Raw genomic sequence first — 16,237 nt, forward strand, 5'->3', positions numbered from 1 at the left:
AGAGAGCAGAAGATAAAATTAGAAAATCTGGGACAACACCTTGGAAAATTTTACCATTACAATTTACTTTAAGTTTAGTGTTTGCATAATACCTTCTTGGGTGCTTTTTAACTGTGAATATAATCTAAATTTGAAAGGAATTACTATTTTGATTGGATGTATTATAAAATTTATGTGTTTTATGTACTTAGTAATGCTGTCTAATTTGAATCTAGTCATATGAGAATGCAATTTTTAATCATATCACTCGTGACAACGTGCACTTCTCAGTACATGTTTAAACATGTTTAGGCAGCGCTTTCTAAATAGAGGGAGAAAAATCAACATAATTATATTAACATGAAGAGCCATCACATGTGTGATCGGGCTAAGGTTTTTCGCACGTACAGTTTGGATGCCTGTAAGGTGAAATTTATGTGAACATAAATTTGTCACTGTAGCTCATGTTGGAGATCTCTGTAGTTGTGGAATTGTAAAATATTGTAGAAGCACCTTAATTTGAATTAGTTTTTCCAGACATACTCTATCCTGGTTCATATACCCAGACTAGGACAAATTCAAAGCATGGTGGAAAATAATTTATCTAATGGCACCCATATAGATGATCTTAAACAGCAAACCACTAGAAAAAGGACATGTATAAATACAGTTTAATGTGAGAGAAGCCATTTCCTGACTCTAGCAGTCCCTGAAATAATGCAGCTGCATTTTTTTCAAAAGCAACCTTAGAGCGTGATACAAGATTGAGACTGCTTTCTAGGAGACAAGGAGCCTAAAAGATAATGGACCTCGGTTAATAAATAAATCAACTAAATGCAAGTTATCATTAATAACAATGTGACTCAAGGGAAGTCGTGCATATTAAAGTTCTGTTTGTTCCACAGCACTGCCTGTCGCCGGTGTGTTGTGGTCGGTAATGGAGGAGTGCTTCGAAATAAGACATTAGGGGAGAAAATTGACTCATATGACGTGATAATAAGGTAAACAACGTCTCCTTTTCATTTTGCGTACGTGCAAAGAATTAACAAGCTTTTGCTGTCAGCCAGTAGCTCTGGATTTCAGTTATACAAATGAAAATGCATAAAACTTCCCACTTACTCTATCACAGCCTTCACTTAAAATTTAGGGGGGAAAAAAAAAAAAGGATCAGTGTTTTATTATACAGACTGATTGATATGGGAAGGGAAGGACCACTGGGTGGTCAGTCTGCCTCATGTACAGATTCACACACCTGCAAGATGCTGCCGTCAGTGGTGGATCCAAGTGGTGCGACAGCCCGGCTCCCTGTGTGTGCCCCTTGCTGTGAGCCGGTATCCCGGGCAGCCTTGCCTCTTACCTTCTGCACCGTGCCTGTCTTACCCCTGTGCTGGCATGTGGATTAAATGCAGTGTTTATGCTGGGAAGTCTGTGTCAAGGTACATGTCAACGGGAGGATGATGTTGATATCTGCCCCTTTCCCTCAAACATGTTAGCTCATATATGAAGTTTATGAGATGTCTTGACCTACTAGAGGATGCTGAGGCCTGAAGAAGAATCATCTGGACTAGGAAACTGGGCAAGTGCTCAGAGAGGAGCAGGCAAGGAGGAAGAAGGAAAAACCAAAAAGTTCAAATGAACTGAAAAAGGACTATTTGGCTAATTATAAGAGAACTTTCTGCACAATAAGAAAAAGATAAATCACTTCCTCCTGTGCAGCAACTGACATGGTAACTGATTAAGCAGCACTTCTGTCTGTAGGTACCCTGTCAGATAGTGTGCCTCAACCATCTTTCACTAAAACCTCTGAGCTGCTGTTTCGGTTTATCTGCTTCAACATTGTGTTGAACATTGAACAAAATTTCATTTTTGTTACTTTGCTATCAATCCTAATGCTCATTTTAGTAATAGTGTTTCAGTCTTCAAGCACTACCATAAAAAGTTTTATATGAAGCCTGGAGTTTGACATATACTCAAAAATGTATTCATAATGAATACATGCAATTCTTCGGTTGTAGCTCCTCTGACAAACTTAAAACTATAGAAAGTGATGCAGATAATATCACCACTCTTTAGGAAACTTTACTTGCCTGACAACTTTATGCTTTACAAAAAAACCCCACCTTGCACTTATTTTCACTGTAGTATAATGATGCAAGGAAGCTCCATGAATTATTTTAAAGCTATTTCAGGTACTTGGGTTCCTTATAGATCTATCTGCTTTTCTTAAAATGGAAATCTTACGTAGACTGGTGTCACACATTTACAAACAGCTCTAAATTGAAAACTGTTTCAGAAATGTTAGTCATAGAATAGTTTGGGTTGGAAGGGACCTCAAAGATCATCTAGTTGCAACACCCCTGCCATGGGCAGGGACACCTTCCACTAGACCACGTTGCCCAAAGCCCCATCCAACCTGGCCTTGAACACTTCCAGGGATGGGGCTTCCACAACCTCTCTGGGCAACCTGTGCCAGTGCCTCACCACCCTCACAGAGAAGAATTTCTTTCTAACATCTAATCTAAATCAACCCTCCTTCAGCTTAAACCCATTACCCCTTGTCCTGTCACTCCACTCCCTCATAAACAGTCCCTCTCCAGCTTTCCTGTAGGCCCCTTCAGGTACTGGAAGGCTGCTAGAAGGTCTCCCAGGAGCCACCTTTTCTCCAGGCTGAACAATCCCAACTCTCTCAGCCTGTCCTCACAGGAGAGGTGCTCCAGCCCTCCGATCAGCTTCGTGGCCCTCCTCTGGACTCGCTCCAACAGCTCCATGTCTCTCCTGTACTGGGGCCCCCAGAGCTGGACGCAGTACTCCAGGTGGGGTCTCACCAGAGCGGAGTAGAGGGGCAGGATCACCTCCCTCGACCTGCTGGTCACACCTCTTTGGATGAAGCCCAGGACACGGTTGGCTTTCTGGGCTGCAAGCGCACACTGCCGGCTCACGTTGAGCTTCTCATCAACCAACACCCCCAAGTCCTTCTTCTCCTCAGGGCTGCTTTCAATCCATTCCTCGCCCAGCCTGTATTTGTGCTTGGGATTGTGCCGACCCATGTGCAGGACCTTGCACTTGGCCTTGTTGAACTTCATGAGGTTCGCACGGGCCCACCTCTCCAGCCTGTCAAGGTCCCTCTGGATGGCATCCCTTCCCTCCAGTGTGTCGACCACACCACACAGCTTGGTGTTGTCAGCAAACTTGCTGAGGGTGCACTCCATCCAGCTGTCCATGTTTCTGACAAGGATGTTGAACAGTGCTGGTCCCAGTACTGACCCCTGAGGAACACCACTCGTCACTGTTCTCCACTTGGATGTTGAGCTGTTGATCACAACTCTTTGTGTGCGACCAATATACTATACATTTGTTTACTGTGAATGAGCAAAGAGGTGATGTTTGCATTCTGTATTCAATAACTACTTGTGCTCAAAGTTTGAAATACTCCCTTGCCTACATGCCTTGTTTTGCAAGCATTTGTTACTAAGCAGTGTGCCTTCTATTCAGAGAAGTTGGTCACATTGGTGCAAGAATGGAGACTACACAGGCTGCCTGAATTCTCAAAAAAATATGCAACACAGCAAAAACTGCAAGGTGGAGACTTAAGCACAGACCTGACCCACCTGCTCACTGCTCATCAATCTCTTGCATCCCAAAGCAGCGGCAGCTGTGCAAGTACTATTTTAAAACAAAACAAAAAAACCCAACCAAACAAAAAAACCTCATACATAAAGATGTATCAGCATCAGGTGCACAGTCATAATCCTGGTCCCTGTATGCTGTAGACAGTGAAGAGTATTAAAACATTCTTGAATTGCTTCCTATGTGACTTGGATCATCTAGTAACATGAATGGAGCAATGGGTAATTCTCCAAGCCAGATATTCTCTTCAGCCTTCTCTAGTTTTTGTGTTTGAGCCAAATCAGAAGGCTTTCTGCTTGGGTGACACATGATAAGCCATCGTGCGATTGTATTCTAGATCACCTTGGCTAAGTTCCCATAGGTGCTTGATCCCTCTGGGTTAGAGGGTGAGCGCACCTGATAATTGCTTATCTACCATGTAATGTGATAAGTAAATGCTGGGCTGCTAAATCTTCCTGTACCTGGACATGCCATCTGCCCCATGGACTAATGTGCCTGCCAACCACTGCACGGTAGGGATGTGAGTGGGGTAGTCACTGCCATTTCTGTGTCTCTGTCCTCTGCAGGATGAATAATGGGCCTGTTGTAGGGTATGAAGAGGATGTTGGGAGGAGGACGACTTTCCGCCTTTCTTACCCGGAATCCATCTTCTCAGATCCCATCCACTACGACCCTAATACAACTGTTGTTCTCATCGTCTTCAAACCACGTGACTTGAAGTGGCTCTGGGAGATACTAGGTGGTCAGAAAATAGTGAGTTTAATTATTCATGCACTTTGACTTAGCTTGCCACTCACCTCTCGTAAAATATTGCATTTGCTTTTAACCTTAGCACTGGATTTCCCAGTCAGTGTGCTTAGTTTCCCTTTCCCATAAATTCTTCTGTCCTCTTTCTCACCCACTTAATTGATCAGTTCCTCACCCCAAAGCGGTTTTTCTCTTGGAAATACCTTTTTATCTTTTTCCTAGTACTGTTTCATATTCTGACACGTATGCTCGAGACATTCCTCAGGTTATTTTATCTTACATACTTGGTAGAATTGCAGAGTAATGTTGGAAGGTACTTCCCTCTGGAAGTCTACAGTCCAAAACCCTGTTGAAAGAAAGTAGGGCCAAGTTCAAAGCCATACGAGGTTCTCAGGGCCTCATCCAGGTAAGTTTTGAGTATTTCCAGGGATATTTCTATAACCTCTATTTCAGTGCTGCAGAATTTCTCTTCATGCTTTCACTGTGCACTTCTGAGAAGAGGCTGATCCTGTCTTTTTTTGTAAACCCCTACCAGATAGTTGGTGGGCTGAACAAACCCAGCCTCCTCAGACCCATCTTGTTTGCTGTGTTCTCTAGCCCCGCAGCTGATTTACTGGCCCTCTGCTGAGCTTGCTCCAGTTTGAACGCTGTCTTGCACAGGGAGGAACCCAAAACAGCGTTTGTGAGACTGCAGGAGGGCACAGTACAACATACTTGAGAATGATAACTTCTGTTTGCCTGTTCTCTATGCTTTTATTAATGTGGCCAAGCACACAATGAGCGTTTACTGCCTCCAGGGCACGCTGCTGGCTCATGTTGTCCATCAGGGACCTTTCTGCAGAGCTGTTTTCCAGCCAGCCTCTGCTGCTGCAGTGGGTTATCCTGTTGCCGGAGCATGATTTGGCACGTGTGTTTTTTGAACTTTGGAAGGTTCAACACTCCTTCTTCAGCTTCCTGCCCTTGGATTTTACTCTAGTTAGAGTTGCTACAAAATCAACTGTTCGTAGCTGTTAAAAACGTGCATTTGCTTTCCTGTTACAGAGTGCTAAAGGCTTTTGGAAGAAACCAGCCCTGAACATGATATACAAATCCAGTCAAATCAGGATTCTTGATCCTAGCATCACCAGAAAAACGGCTTATGAATGGCTTCGTTTCCCAACAAGGTTTCCGAAAAAGGAGGTAGGTTTTTTTCTCCTGTGCCTTTTAGTTTTGTGCAACCAAACATGTACTCAGAGGCACTCTTTATTGTAATGGACTATGTTAGAACATCTTTTAGGTTCACATTGCATTAGTCTGCATTTAGATGTTCCTCAAAAAAAGATGGGAAAATGGAAACCAGAAAGAAAGCAGGTAGCCTTGTATGCCAAAAATCTCTTTTTATGGATTCTGTAATTAGTATTAGACTGCTTTTGTGGACAGACATAATGCTTTTTGCAAAAGTGGGCAAAGCAGACAGGCATTGGAACACGGCAGATTGAAAGAGCCTCTAGAAATATTAAGGAGTCTTGAATTATTAAATGTAGGGTGTTTTATAGTTTTTATTAAAAAAGCAAAATAAAACAACAAACCAAACCAAACTCAAACAAGCCACAAACAACAAACAAACAAAAAACCCAACAACCCCCGCATAAAAACCCCACACCAAACAAACAAAATGACCCCAAAAACCAACAACCCAGTAATTCTAACACTGCTGCAATTTCAGTCTGCTGGGGGCAGGTGGGGACTAGGCAGCATACGGTATATTACAGCCTGCGCTAATGACACATGTCTAGCAGCATTCTTCTGCTTACTGATTTGATGCCAGACATTGTAATAAGTTAACCGACAATTTGGACATAAAAATACGTTTTAACTGTCAGTTTATAACTGAAGAATGTTTCTGATCAAAGGTAAGGCTTCAAGCTGGAGACCTCCCTTGCGCAGTCAGGACTGGCCGCGTGCTGTTTAGCACAAACACGATTCCCTGGGGTCACATCGTTGCCCAGAGCCACTTCATCGGGATCAGCCAACTGACACATGTGGAAGTGTTTGACAGGCTGTCACTGTGGAGTATCTACCACAACTCTTTTCTTGGTTTAATCTTTCTAATATTTGAGGGAGTCACATTTTTTTTCTTTTGGGTTTTTTTGGTGCTTTTTTTCTTTTATCTTTTTTAATTTTTTTTTTTTTTTGAGCCTACTAGTGGCTTTTTCCTCCCTTATTGACTCTCAAACTGGAACACCCAGTTTGGCTGCATGCTTGATGGGGCTCTGTGGCATTTCAGCTCTTCAGCTGAGGGTGGGAATAAAGCAGCATAGTGGTTGGGTGCGTAGTGATCTCCTAAAGGGCCACAGGACATCCGTGGCCTCCATGGCTCCAGAAATCCTTCCTGTCTCTTCCTGTGCTCCCCTCTCAGGGAGGGTAAAAGTTAAGACCAGTGCTGTCAGTGAGCCAAGCAGATGTGCATGGTGTCCTGGAGCTGGTACAGAGGCACAGGCCCCTCGGTCGCTTTGGGTGGTGTGCATGCTCTCTGCTCCTCTCCTGCTCGCTGGGTGCCCCTGCCCAGAGCTGGGGCAGAGGGCGTCCAAGCTTGGAGCCCCTTTCTGCCACCTCTACATCCCACTCGCTCTGTGCCAGGGGTTTTGCAGCTCCTCGTCCCCGTCACGCCTCGAGGGTTCCTGTTGGCGGGGCAGCCTTTTGCAGGACCCGCTTCGGAGCCTTCTGTCCCGGTGGTGCACCCCTGAGGAGGGCTGGCGCTGCCTCCAGCGCTGTCCCGTGCTTCAGCTTCAGCCCCCTCGGCCTGCAGGAGACGCCGAAGACTGCTACTGCTGTTGCTTCCCCTGCTGTCTCTGCCTTTTCCATTAAGCCAATCTCGTGTTCCCTGCGGTGCGCGTTTGTGCGTAGTCCAGCGAGCGTTTCTGTTTCTTTGTTAGCGACTGTGATGGTGTTGGCAGAGCCGGGAAGAACAACTGTGAAATCGGATGTGCTGCCCCAGCAGCACTGAAGTCTGAAAGTGTTGCAGAGTCATTGCGGAGCTCTGCCTATTCCCATTGAACATGACTGGCTGAACAAATCTCATTACATGCCGAGGATATCTGGATATTGCTAGGGCGCTAGTGTGACAATGCATTTTAAAAGTAGCGTTGTTTCTTTAGTATATTCTTTTGAGGTGAACTTTATGGTAGCCAAAGGTAAACAGAGCTAGGTTGCAACCTGTGATATTCTTGATGTTCCAAATAGCACTAATCCTGACATGTAGCATTCCTGCCATAATTTTTGGGTCCTGTTTAGTATGGACATTGCAACAAAGTCACTGCTAAGTTTATAATATTGGACCCTCAGGGCAGAAAGTTGTTTAGCTAACTGGCAGGAGCCCTGGGCAGTAGTGTGCATTTTAAGTTGATGTTATTTCTGGAGTACTCCAAGAGTTGTGTAAAGGCACAAAAAAAAACCCAACAAAACTATGTAAAAGGTGATAGTTCAATTCTGTGACTTTAATTAGGCTTATGGAGCTGAAGTTAGTAACTTTTTCCTTGGGATTTGTTCTTTTATCATATGATACAAAGAAATATTTTTCTGTATCATTGAGTGTATCTGCCTTCTCTCTGTACAGAGTTGTCCAGTACTGGTTTGCCTGCTTTGTTTTCAGAGGCAAATGAACTGAGCCTTGGGTAAGAGTTCAAAAAAGTATATGATTTTGTGCTCAGTTTGAGGTTTCGTTGCAGCTACCGGAAGTGTGTAGTCATTTGGTCTCTGAGAAAATGGTTATTTTAGCTAAGGAGGGCATTAGTGCCTGAAAGTTTTGCCCATTTCTGGGGGCACGTTTTCCTCTCAGCTTCATCTGTTGGTCTAATGAAAGAGTTCACCTCTCTCCACAAACCTTGCCTCATTCACTTCCCCAGATCATTTTAGCCACTGCTGCTGAGAGAGTCATGTACTTGATCACAAGATGGGACGGATAGTTGCAATGACTTGTTCTATGCTCTTGTAAGAAATGCTAATTTTCAGTTAGGTGCTCTTAATTTTGCACAGTTAAAACCTGTTCATGATCTGCTCGTGATATTTTACGTTGCCTTTACTTCTGAGCTATCTCACTGTAGGGCGAAATAAGCAATTTTATCTACAGTTTCTTTTCTTCTAATGGAAATAGTGGGGGAAGGTCTCAAGCCTTGGTGTTCTGGAATTTCCCTGCTTTGAAAAAGTTCAAATGCAGCCAAATTTATGCAGCAGTAGCATTCATGGTTTTTTTTTTCATTTGGTGTTACAAAGATTTGAGGCATGTCATGTTATTCTTTTCGTCTGGATCTCCATCATCTAGAAACTTCTGAATGCATCTGCTAATTCAGTCAAATCTGACGGGGTGAAATGGTCTCCAATGTATTGAAGCCTGACCAGTTTCATGCAAGTAGGTTGCTGAGCAGAGGGATGGGGAGACCTTCATGTTGTCTCTGCTGAGGGATGGGCTACACTGTGGGCTCAGCCCTCACTAGACACTGGAGGATCCCAGGGAAGGCTGACGCAGCAGACACACTGGTCATGGAAAATCTGTGGGAAATACCTTACTCCTTATGAGACATGAGGGGATCTAACTTCAAAACCAAATGTCCATAGAAGAGCCAGGCTGCCTGGTTTCCACTACCTTCGTTCTTAGGTTTGCTGTTCTTGTCAAGTTATGACAGTGATTTATGTATGTGTGCTCTTTGTGTTTCATTTTAGAAACCCAAGCATCCAACAACAGGGCTAATAGCCATTACGCTCGCATTTCACATATGCCATGAAGTTCACCTGGCAGGCTTCAAGTACGACTTCACTGACAGAAACAGTTCTTTGCACTACTATGGCAACGACACGATGTCTCAGATGATGCAGGTACCAAACACTTGTTAATGCTGACAGAAATATAGCTGGTAACTGGGGAAAACTATTCGATATAGATACAAGTGTGGACTGTAGGTCAGAAAGGGCTCCCGTCTTCTCCTGGTTCAGCTGCTCATGGGTTAACATTGCTTGACTCTTTTTCTCTCTGCTTTTCTTTCTAAAAAAATGCGGATGATGATATTTGTGTCCCTTGTGCTACACCATGTTCTGTAATGTCTGCATGAGATAGATCCATTTGTATGTTCTGTTTTGCTTTGCTGGCATTACCCTTGGGCTATGCAGCTCTTTTTCATAGAGGCGTATTTGCTAGCGCTGTCAGAACATGAATGGCGTTGTTTCTGTTTGTATTCTCTTTTTCCTTGGCACCTACTTGCGCAATTTGTCATAGTTGCCAAACCTCTTAAAAAAGAGAAAGAAGAGCAAAGGGAAATGGAAGGAGTTAACACCTACAAACTTGCAGTTAGGAAAAGAACTGAATTTCAGAAATTGAAAGCAGAAAAGCAAAGCAGGTAGGAAGAGAAGGAACTGCTTCCAGGAGGGGGAAGCCACAGCTCGCCAGGAGAGGGAGCAGCAGGAGACTGGCAAACATCAGGGATGCCTTCTCCTTCCTCCTGCTTTGCTGCAGTCATGCCTCTCTTTTCTTTTATGTCTCTGCTCTCGTCTGCAGCTCTGTACTCTAAGTAACCCCATCTCAGCCCTTTACCTCAACATGAGCAGTTTTCTCTTTGATGTGCATGCCGGGTGCGTGTGGGGACCATTTTCTCTCCTCCTCCCTTTCCTGAAGAGGAAGGATAGGGGCAATGCCCATGGGAGCGCCTCGGGTCTCTCTGAGGACTCCTAGGTGCCTGCTGCTCTGAGATCATTTTCCTCTGATGCTGAACTCACGTTCATTTCAGGGCTCCTTGCTGCAGGTGCTTTTTTTGCAACGTATACAAGCATGGGTAAGGTTGATCACTAGTTGAACAGACATCCATAAGTTTCCTAAAATCTTCAATCTTTAAAAAACAAACAACTAAACAAAAGCCTCATCGCTAATTCTTTAGTGGCATTAAGTTGTAAATGTTATACTATATCTGTGTAATATTTTATGCAGTGTTTGTATTATATTCATTTTAATTTACTGGATTCAGTGTCGAAGATTGTCAGTAAACTTACTTGCCTTGTGCTGTCCTCCGCTAACCTCAGTGGTCTCTCGCGTATCCAGGATCTGGATGGAGCACAGATGGGCTGGTTTTGGTTTTGTCAAAACAGATTGGCAGGGCGCATCCAGTTCACGCCAGGCATCACATCAGATGCCTGACGTGTGCTTCTTGAGAACCTGCATGGAGCTTTGAGTCATTTTCTGACTGCTTGTGCTGTAAATGTGGTTATGCGGCTGTTCCCTCTAAGTGTGGGGAGGAGTTGGGAGAGTTAGTAACAGAAGGACTTCTGTGAGGCCACGTCTCACCCATTCTTGCTACTGAAGGATCATCCCTTTTGGTTTGTGTCCCAATGGAAAGTCTAAATCTAGTTTTCAGCAATAGAGTCACTCACCTGTTTTCTTGGGAGACTGTGCTACAGCCTTTGCTAAGAAGTCTTTTCTCCAGAGCTTTCCTACTCTTAGCATCTTCCAGGTATCACAAGTAGTTAAAAGGAAAGAACAACAAAGTGATGCTTCTGGTAATAATTTGAATTTGTTGGTTTTTATTATTCCCTCACATCTCTTTTAGAATGAATACCACAACATCAACGCTGAGCAGAAATTTTTGAAGAAGCTTATAGACAAGAACTTTGTGGTCAATTTGACGTGAAAGCTGAGTGTAAAATATGAAGAACAATCACTATTTTCAAGATTTGAAGATTTTTTATTTTTTGTATGACATTTTTATTTTTCAAGTGCAGCATAACTGTTTACTGTTTAAAAGGAGCACAGAAACCTCACCAAGGCAGAAGCTTCTTCAAAGCCAGAGTGTAATAGACTGTTGCAAACAGTTGACTGAATTTCTGTGAAGCTATTTAATAATGGGAAAACCGTGAAACTTTCAGCTGAAAGTATCAGGGATATATAAAAATGTGAGACACATCACTTATTTATCAGCAAGAACTCTTTCCAAATGATTACTTCTCTGGAATACTTTTGTTCTGATGTTGTCCTCCAAAAGAATTACACTGTCAAGAGACTGAGACAACCAGTGTTTAATTAGTAGATGGATGTTAAGTCCTGAATGTCTGTCTCGTAGAATGAAAATGGCTTTAAACCGATGCCTATAAATATTACTGCGTGTTTGGGAGAAGGGGGAACGTACAGAGTGTACAGGTTTTAGTCTGCCCTACTGAGGAGGGGATGGCCATCTTCAGGCAAGAAGCCACGGCTTCTGCACTGGCATTGACTCTGAACTGCTGCCCACCTTTGCCAACAGCGAAGACCCTTTGGTCTGATTTGTGGAGACGTTGGTATTGACAATGCTCGTGTTGTACCCTCTTTGTGGAAAAACCATAGTCCCCGTGCTGTGTGTCCAATAAATTTTAGGGTTGGTGACTTGACTTAGAAAAGAGGGAGTATGAAGACGGAAGAGTTGTCCTAACTACCTGCGTGTCCGCTGCTTCCCCCAGACCACAACAGAAACGTGAGCTGGGACAGAGAGATTGGCACTTGAGTTTAAATTTAGAGCCAACGTTTGTTGGATTCCTAGACCTCCAGGACAGGATCTCGTGTGTTTCTGTTCGCTCCCCAAGAATCGAGGTGTATTTCTCCAAACCAGCGCAATCTCCTTTCTCAAATGCTGTAATGTGTTTGCACCTTTGAAATGCATCAATATGAGCAATGAATGTTCCCGGTTTCGGCAGTAGAGCGTGCTAGGGAATATCCAAGATGTACCTCAGCTGAATTATTATTTGGCCTCTGTTTACCTCTCATGTCTTGACATTTAGGTTTAAAGGATGTGGCTGAACTAAATCATTTAGTGGGAACTTACTTGGGATTTTAATTGAAACATTTAATGGCACGTTTGTTTTCCTGCATTGGTTTGTCTCAGACAAGCCTGCTGAATAAGTTAAATCTGCTTGGGAATGTCCTTGACAACTGTCAAAGAAGAACAAGTGGTATGCTGTTCTAATTCTCTCATAGAGTGTAAATATATGGTTTTTTTAACTGTGGCAGATTTGCTTGAAGATCTCATGGTTATCTTGATCAATCACACCTAAAGAAGGCACAAAGAAGTCCACTTTAAAAAAAGTCGTAATAGCTGGTAGAAAAACCTTTGCTGCTTTTTAATAAAATGATATCAAGAGCTATAGTATGTTTAGGAGCAGTGCAAACAACTACAATACGAATGCAATCCTCTAGCAGCTCAAGAGCACAGCATTTGCCTTTTTCAGAAGCTGAGGATTACAGAAGTACTGAACACAATTTCTTTGCAGCAATGTAGAGGAATAAGCATGAAAGTGACCAAAGAATCATCTTTCTTTTTTCCTATTTCTCTTGTGGAGTGCAGTAGGTATCTAAGAAAACGCCAAGCCACACCTTCCCATAGTTCTCCTCTCCCTCTTTAGCCCCTTGGCGCTGCCATTTGGAAATTAGCGACGGGAGCTACAGCCGAAGGGGAGGAGGCTTGTGCTCTCACACCGTGTTTTCACCTAACGACTCCTGAGCTTTGGTCCATTTCAGGCAAATTGGATGCATCTGAAATAACTCTGGATGCCATAAAAATCTGTGGTGGGGGTGGGGAAGGATCCAGACGTGTCCCAGGAGGGGCAGGCTGTGCCATGGGGCCCATCTCCTGCAGGCAATGCTGCGGGTGATGGCCCCTTGTCCAGCCCTGCACAGGGAGGCAGACGAGAGCGTGGAGGAGAGGGGAGCTCGGGAGGTCCTGGGGGTACTGGAGCTGGTGACTGTGGTGGAAATGGAGGAAAACAGAATGTCCTCACGAGGTGGTGAGGTTATTCACGTTGCCTTTTCTTTTTTTAAACGTACACATTTCCGAGCCTTTGAAGAAGTCTTTGCTCAAAAATCTGCATACAAACAGGTGGGATTTTGCACCAGCAAAAAAGAGATATTACGGTCTTTAGTTCTACCAGCATTTGTTTCTCGTGATTATTTCAGTTAATTAAGAAGATTTGAGGTTTGCATGTGACTCTGCAGCCGCAGACACACAGTGACATAGACTACTGACAATAGCGATTTCATAGGGAAAAAATGCCGAGGTAAGGTCACGGTGTCGTCCGAGCTCTTTTCACATAGAAGCCCTTGGTGTACAATTCAGGCTCTGTTGAGAGCAGAGCCAGGCAGAAGTGGAGGCTTGCCTCTTCCCCCTTGAAACCTGTGGTCGCTCCCAGAGTCGGGTCCCCCAGCTCTCCCACGGGCTGCCACCGTGGATCCAGCCCCATCCATGTAACATCTCACAATATTGTGACCACGAGGATTTTTTTTCCAGGATTGCTGTTGAATTTCTCTCCTCACTGGTTCTTGCCATGGTGCAGGCCGCTTCCCCCTGCTTCTGCTTCTCCAGCCCTGTCCCTGGTGGCAGGAGGTATGTAGGGAGCTCTGCGATTATTTTCTCTGCTTTGTTTCCCCTTCCCGCTAATCTAAACTGATTCCTTCTCCTAATTTTCCTAGGAAGTTTTCTTTCTTTGGAGGAGGAGGGGGTTTGTTCTGCTGTAGTTAGAATCCAAACCAAATAATTGGAAAAAAGGCTTCATGGCAAATAAATGGCATCCCCCAAACTCTTTTTACTTAAAACAGACTTCTTTAGTCTTTTTTTTGTTTGGTTTTTTTTTTTACCACATCAGCTTTTTTGGTCTCCCTAGGATTTTTTTTATTTTATTTTTTTAAATTTTCTTTTGGATAATGTGTTTGATATTCTCAATGCATTGAATATGCTATCTACGAGCATTTATCCCTATTGACTGCTCCTTTTTATGTGTTCTTAATAAGCCTCCCCATTTGTATGACTGACTTCTTTCTGAAATTAAGCAGCACTCCCAGGGATATTTTTCTCTCATGTCTGTGCTCCTGCAGGGAGGGATGTTAAGTCCACGCGTGATGAGGTTGCTGTCGCAGGGTGGCTGAGTAAGGTTTAGAGCCGGACCTGTTCACTTGGGACTGAGCCAAGAGTTGATACGGTTGATAAACGACAGGGTACTGGGTTTTGGTGTTTTGTTTTTTGTTTTTGTTTTTTGGAAAGGACAGCTTGCAGGCCAGTAGCTTTTCTCTTCAGTAACAAGCAGTGAGCCAAGTGCTTCATTTTCTACCCACCCCCCTGCCCCCATAAGATGCAGGCTAGAATAACTGCACGTAACATGTTTCTCAGTAGCACCCACAGACACAGCAGTTATTCTGTCCAGGCACGTGTTTTCACAGGCGTTTTGCAATACCAGAGACTTGCCTTGGGACTTTTTGACAAAAGCAGTAACCCTAACTCCAAATACTTAGATCTTTTCCGAGAGTGAGCTGCTATTAAGATTTTCTATTTTTGCCATTCCTGAAACTGAAGTCTCTGCGCTGAAACTTCCCTTTAAAAGCTACCCTATTTTTTTTATCACATCAGCGGCAGTGAAGCTGTCAAATTTTGAATCCCAGGGTGCTGCCAGTTTTATTTCCGTGTCTGCTAGCGGTGTAACTATATAGGTACCCAGTGTCTCCCATGAATTTTCTTCTTGTATCAGTTGCAAAATCAGATGGTCTCATCCCTTCCTCCGCTGTCCTGTTCTCCAGCAGCCTGCTGAATTTCAAGACAGCAGCATCTTACAGCAAAGGTGCTCCTGTGTTTTATCTGCCACCTCCTTAGAGTGCTGCACCATCAGAAAGACCCAGCCCCGAGGTACCAAAGGCACAAACCAGGCAGGATGATGTGCATCAGCTGCAAGCTCTGTTCAGCTCAGACTTTCAGGGGGTTTTTTTTGTTTTCTGTTGGGAAAGTATTTTTTCTTCTGTTGTAATAATTAAGGGAAGTACAGTGATAGGACTTAAGAAGGAAGGTCACAAACTATTGCACTAAATACGAATCTGAGTGTGCCTAAAAGATATCACTAGATGACGTTTCCAGTGATGGTATTGGTGGTCATAATACAGAATCACAACTTGGGTATTTAATAATCAGCATGTAGTATCTCTTGTTTCCTATGCCACGCTTTCCTTTCTAACAGTGCCCTGGGAGGTAGTATAAATACCTTAACTTTTAAGTGGAGTCTGACTTTTAAGAACATCCAAAGCTCAACATCTGGTTTTGGTATCAGTAAGTATTTGTTTTATTTGCCATTTGTCTTAAGTTTTATATGCCTTTCAAGTGCCAGCTGTATTTCGAAGACATTCTTACAGTTGTTTCAAGTGAAATTTTGAATGCTACGAATGGAAAGAGATTATTTTCCTGTGAATAAATTGTGTTAAAGACAGTGCCCTCAGGCTTATTTTCCGCAAGGTCAGTATGCCGGGGGGGTGTGTGCAGATGCATGCCCAGTCCCATTGTTAATGCTGTGTAAAGTACACATGGTGTTGTCAGGTACAGTGTCGAGTTTCAGAACAAACTTTGGTGCTTAGTAGAGCAAACAAGGCTGAAAATTTTTGAACCTAGGTAGGCTGAGCTGTGCTGCGGGGTGGAGATCTCACTCCAGGCTGAGTAAAAGCAAAGCTGGGACATAGATTTTTGTGGGAAAGATCAAGAGCAGCATCCTGATTTTAATTTTTCTTGGGTTTTTTTTAATCTTGCCTGTCTTGGGGACTTCCGTTTAACTAAGAAGATGGTGAGTGACGAAAGACTTTAGATAGAAAGTGAGAGACGCTGATTGTGATACCTTGCTCGTGTTTTGTTTTCTTTTTGTGCAGTAAAAATGAGATGCCGGGGAGCGGGGAGCTGCTTAGCCTGTGGCTTCAGGGCATCTAAGGGAGATTTAGAAAGCAATTATCTGACACAAGTAGGTATTCAATGTGTTCATTTTTTTAGTATGAACAGTTTAGGAGTTTGCCAGCCTGGAGGAAATGCCTGTCTTTGAGGTGAGATGGGGGAGCCGCGCCATCGGTTATAATTTACTCCCTGCAATGGAGCCACAG

The 16,237-nt window shown here is 43.6% G+C and overlaps 1 protein-coding gene across 18 annotated transcripts in view; it reads left to right on the plus strand.

Annotated features, from left to right (window-relative positions):
* Positions 1-15,582, plus strand: part of ST3GAL6 (ST3 beta-galactoside alpha-2,3-sialyltransferase 6) — a 47,210-nt gene extending 31,628 nt beyond the window's left edge. For 17 of the 18 annotated variants that reach the window (XM_075766492.1, XM_075766566.1, XM_075766500.1 and 14 more), the window contains 5 exons: positions 885-980; positions 4,173-4,359; positions 5,395-5,532; positions 9,052-9,204; positions 10,923-12,653. In XM_075766492.1, the coding sequence (XP_075622607.1) occupies positions 885-980; positions 4,173-4,359; positions 5,395-5,532; positions 9,052-9,204; positions 10,923-11,003 (655 nt within the window). In that variant the 3' untranslated portion in view covers positions 11,004-12,653. Of the gene's footprint in view, positions 1-884; positions 981-4,172; positions 4,360-5,394; positions 5,533-9,051; positions 9,205-10,922 lie in introns of all 18 variants that reach the window. The other variant, XM_075766553.1, reaches the window with a different exon arrangement.
* The last annotated feature ends 655 nt before the right edge of the window (positions 15,583-16,237 follow it).

Source organism: Balearica regulorum, chromosome 1, assembly GCF_011004875.1.
Source record: "Balearica regulorum gibbericeps isolate bBalReg1 chromosome 1, bBalReg1.pri, whole genome shotgun sequence".
In the NCBI taxonomy this organism is placed as follows: Eukaryota; Metazoa; Chordata; class Aves; order Gruiformes; family Gruidae; genus Balearica; species Balearica regulorum.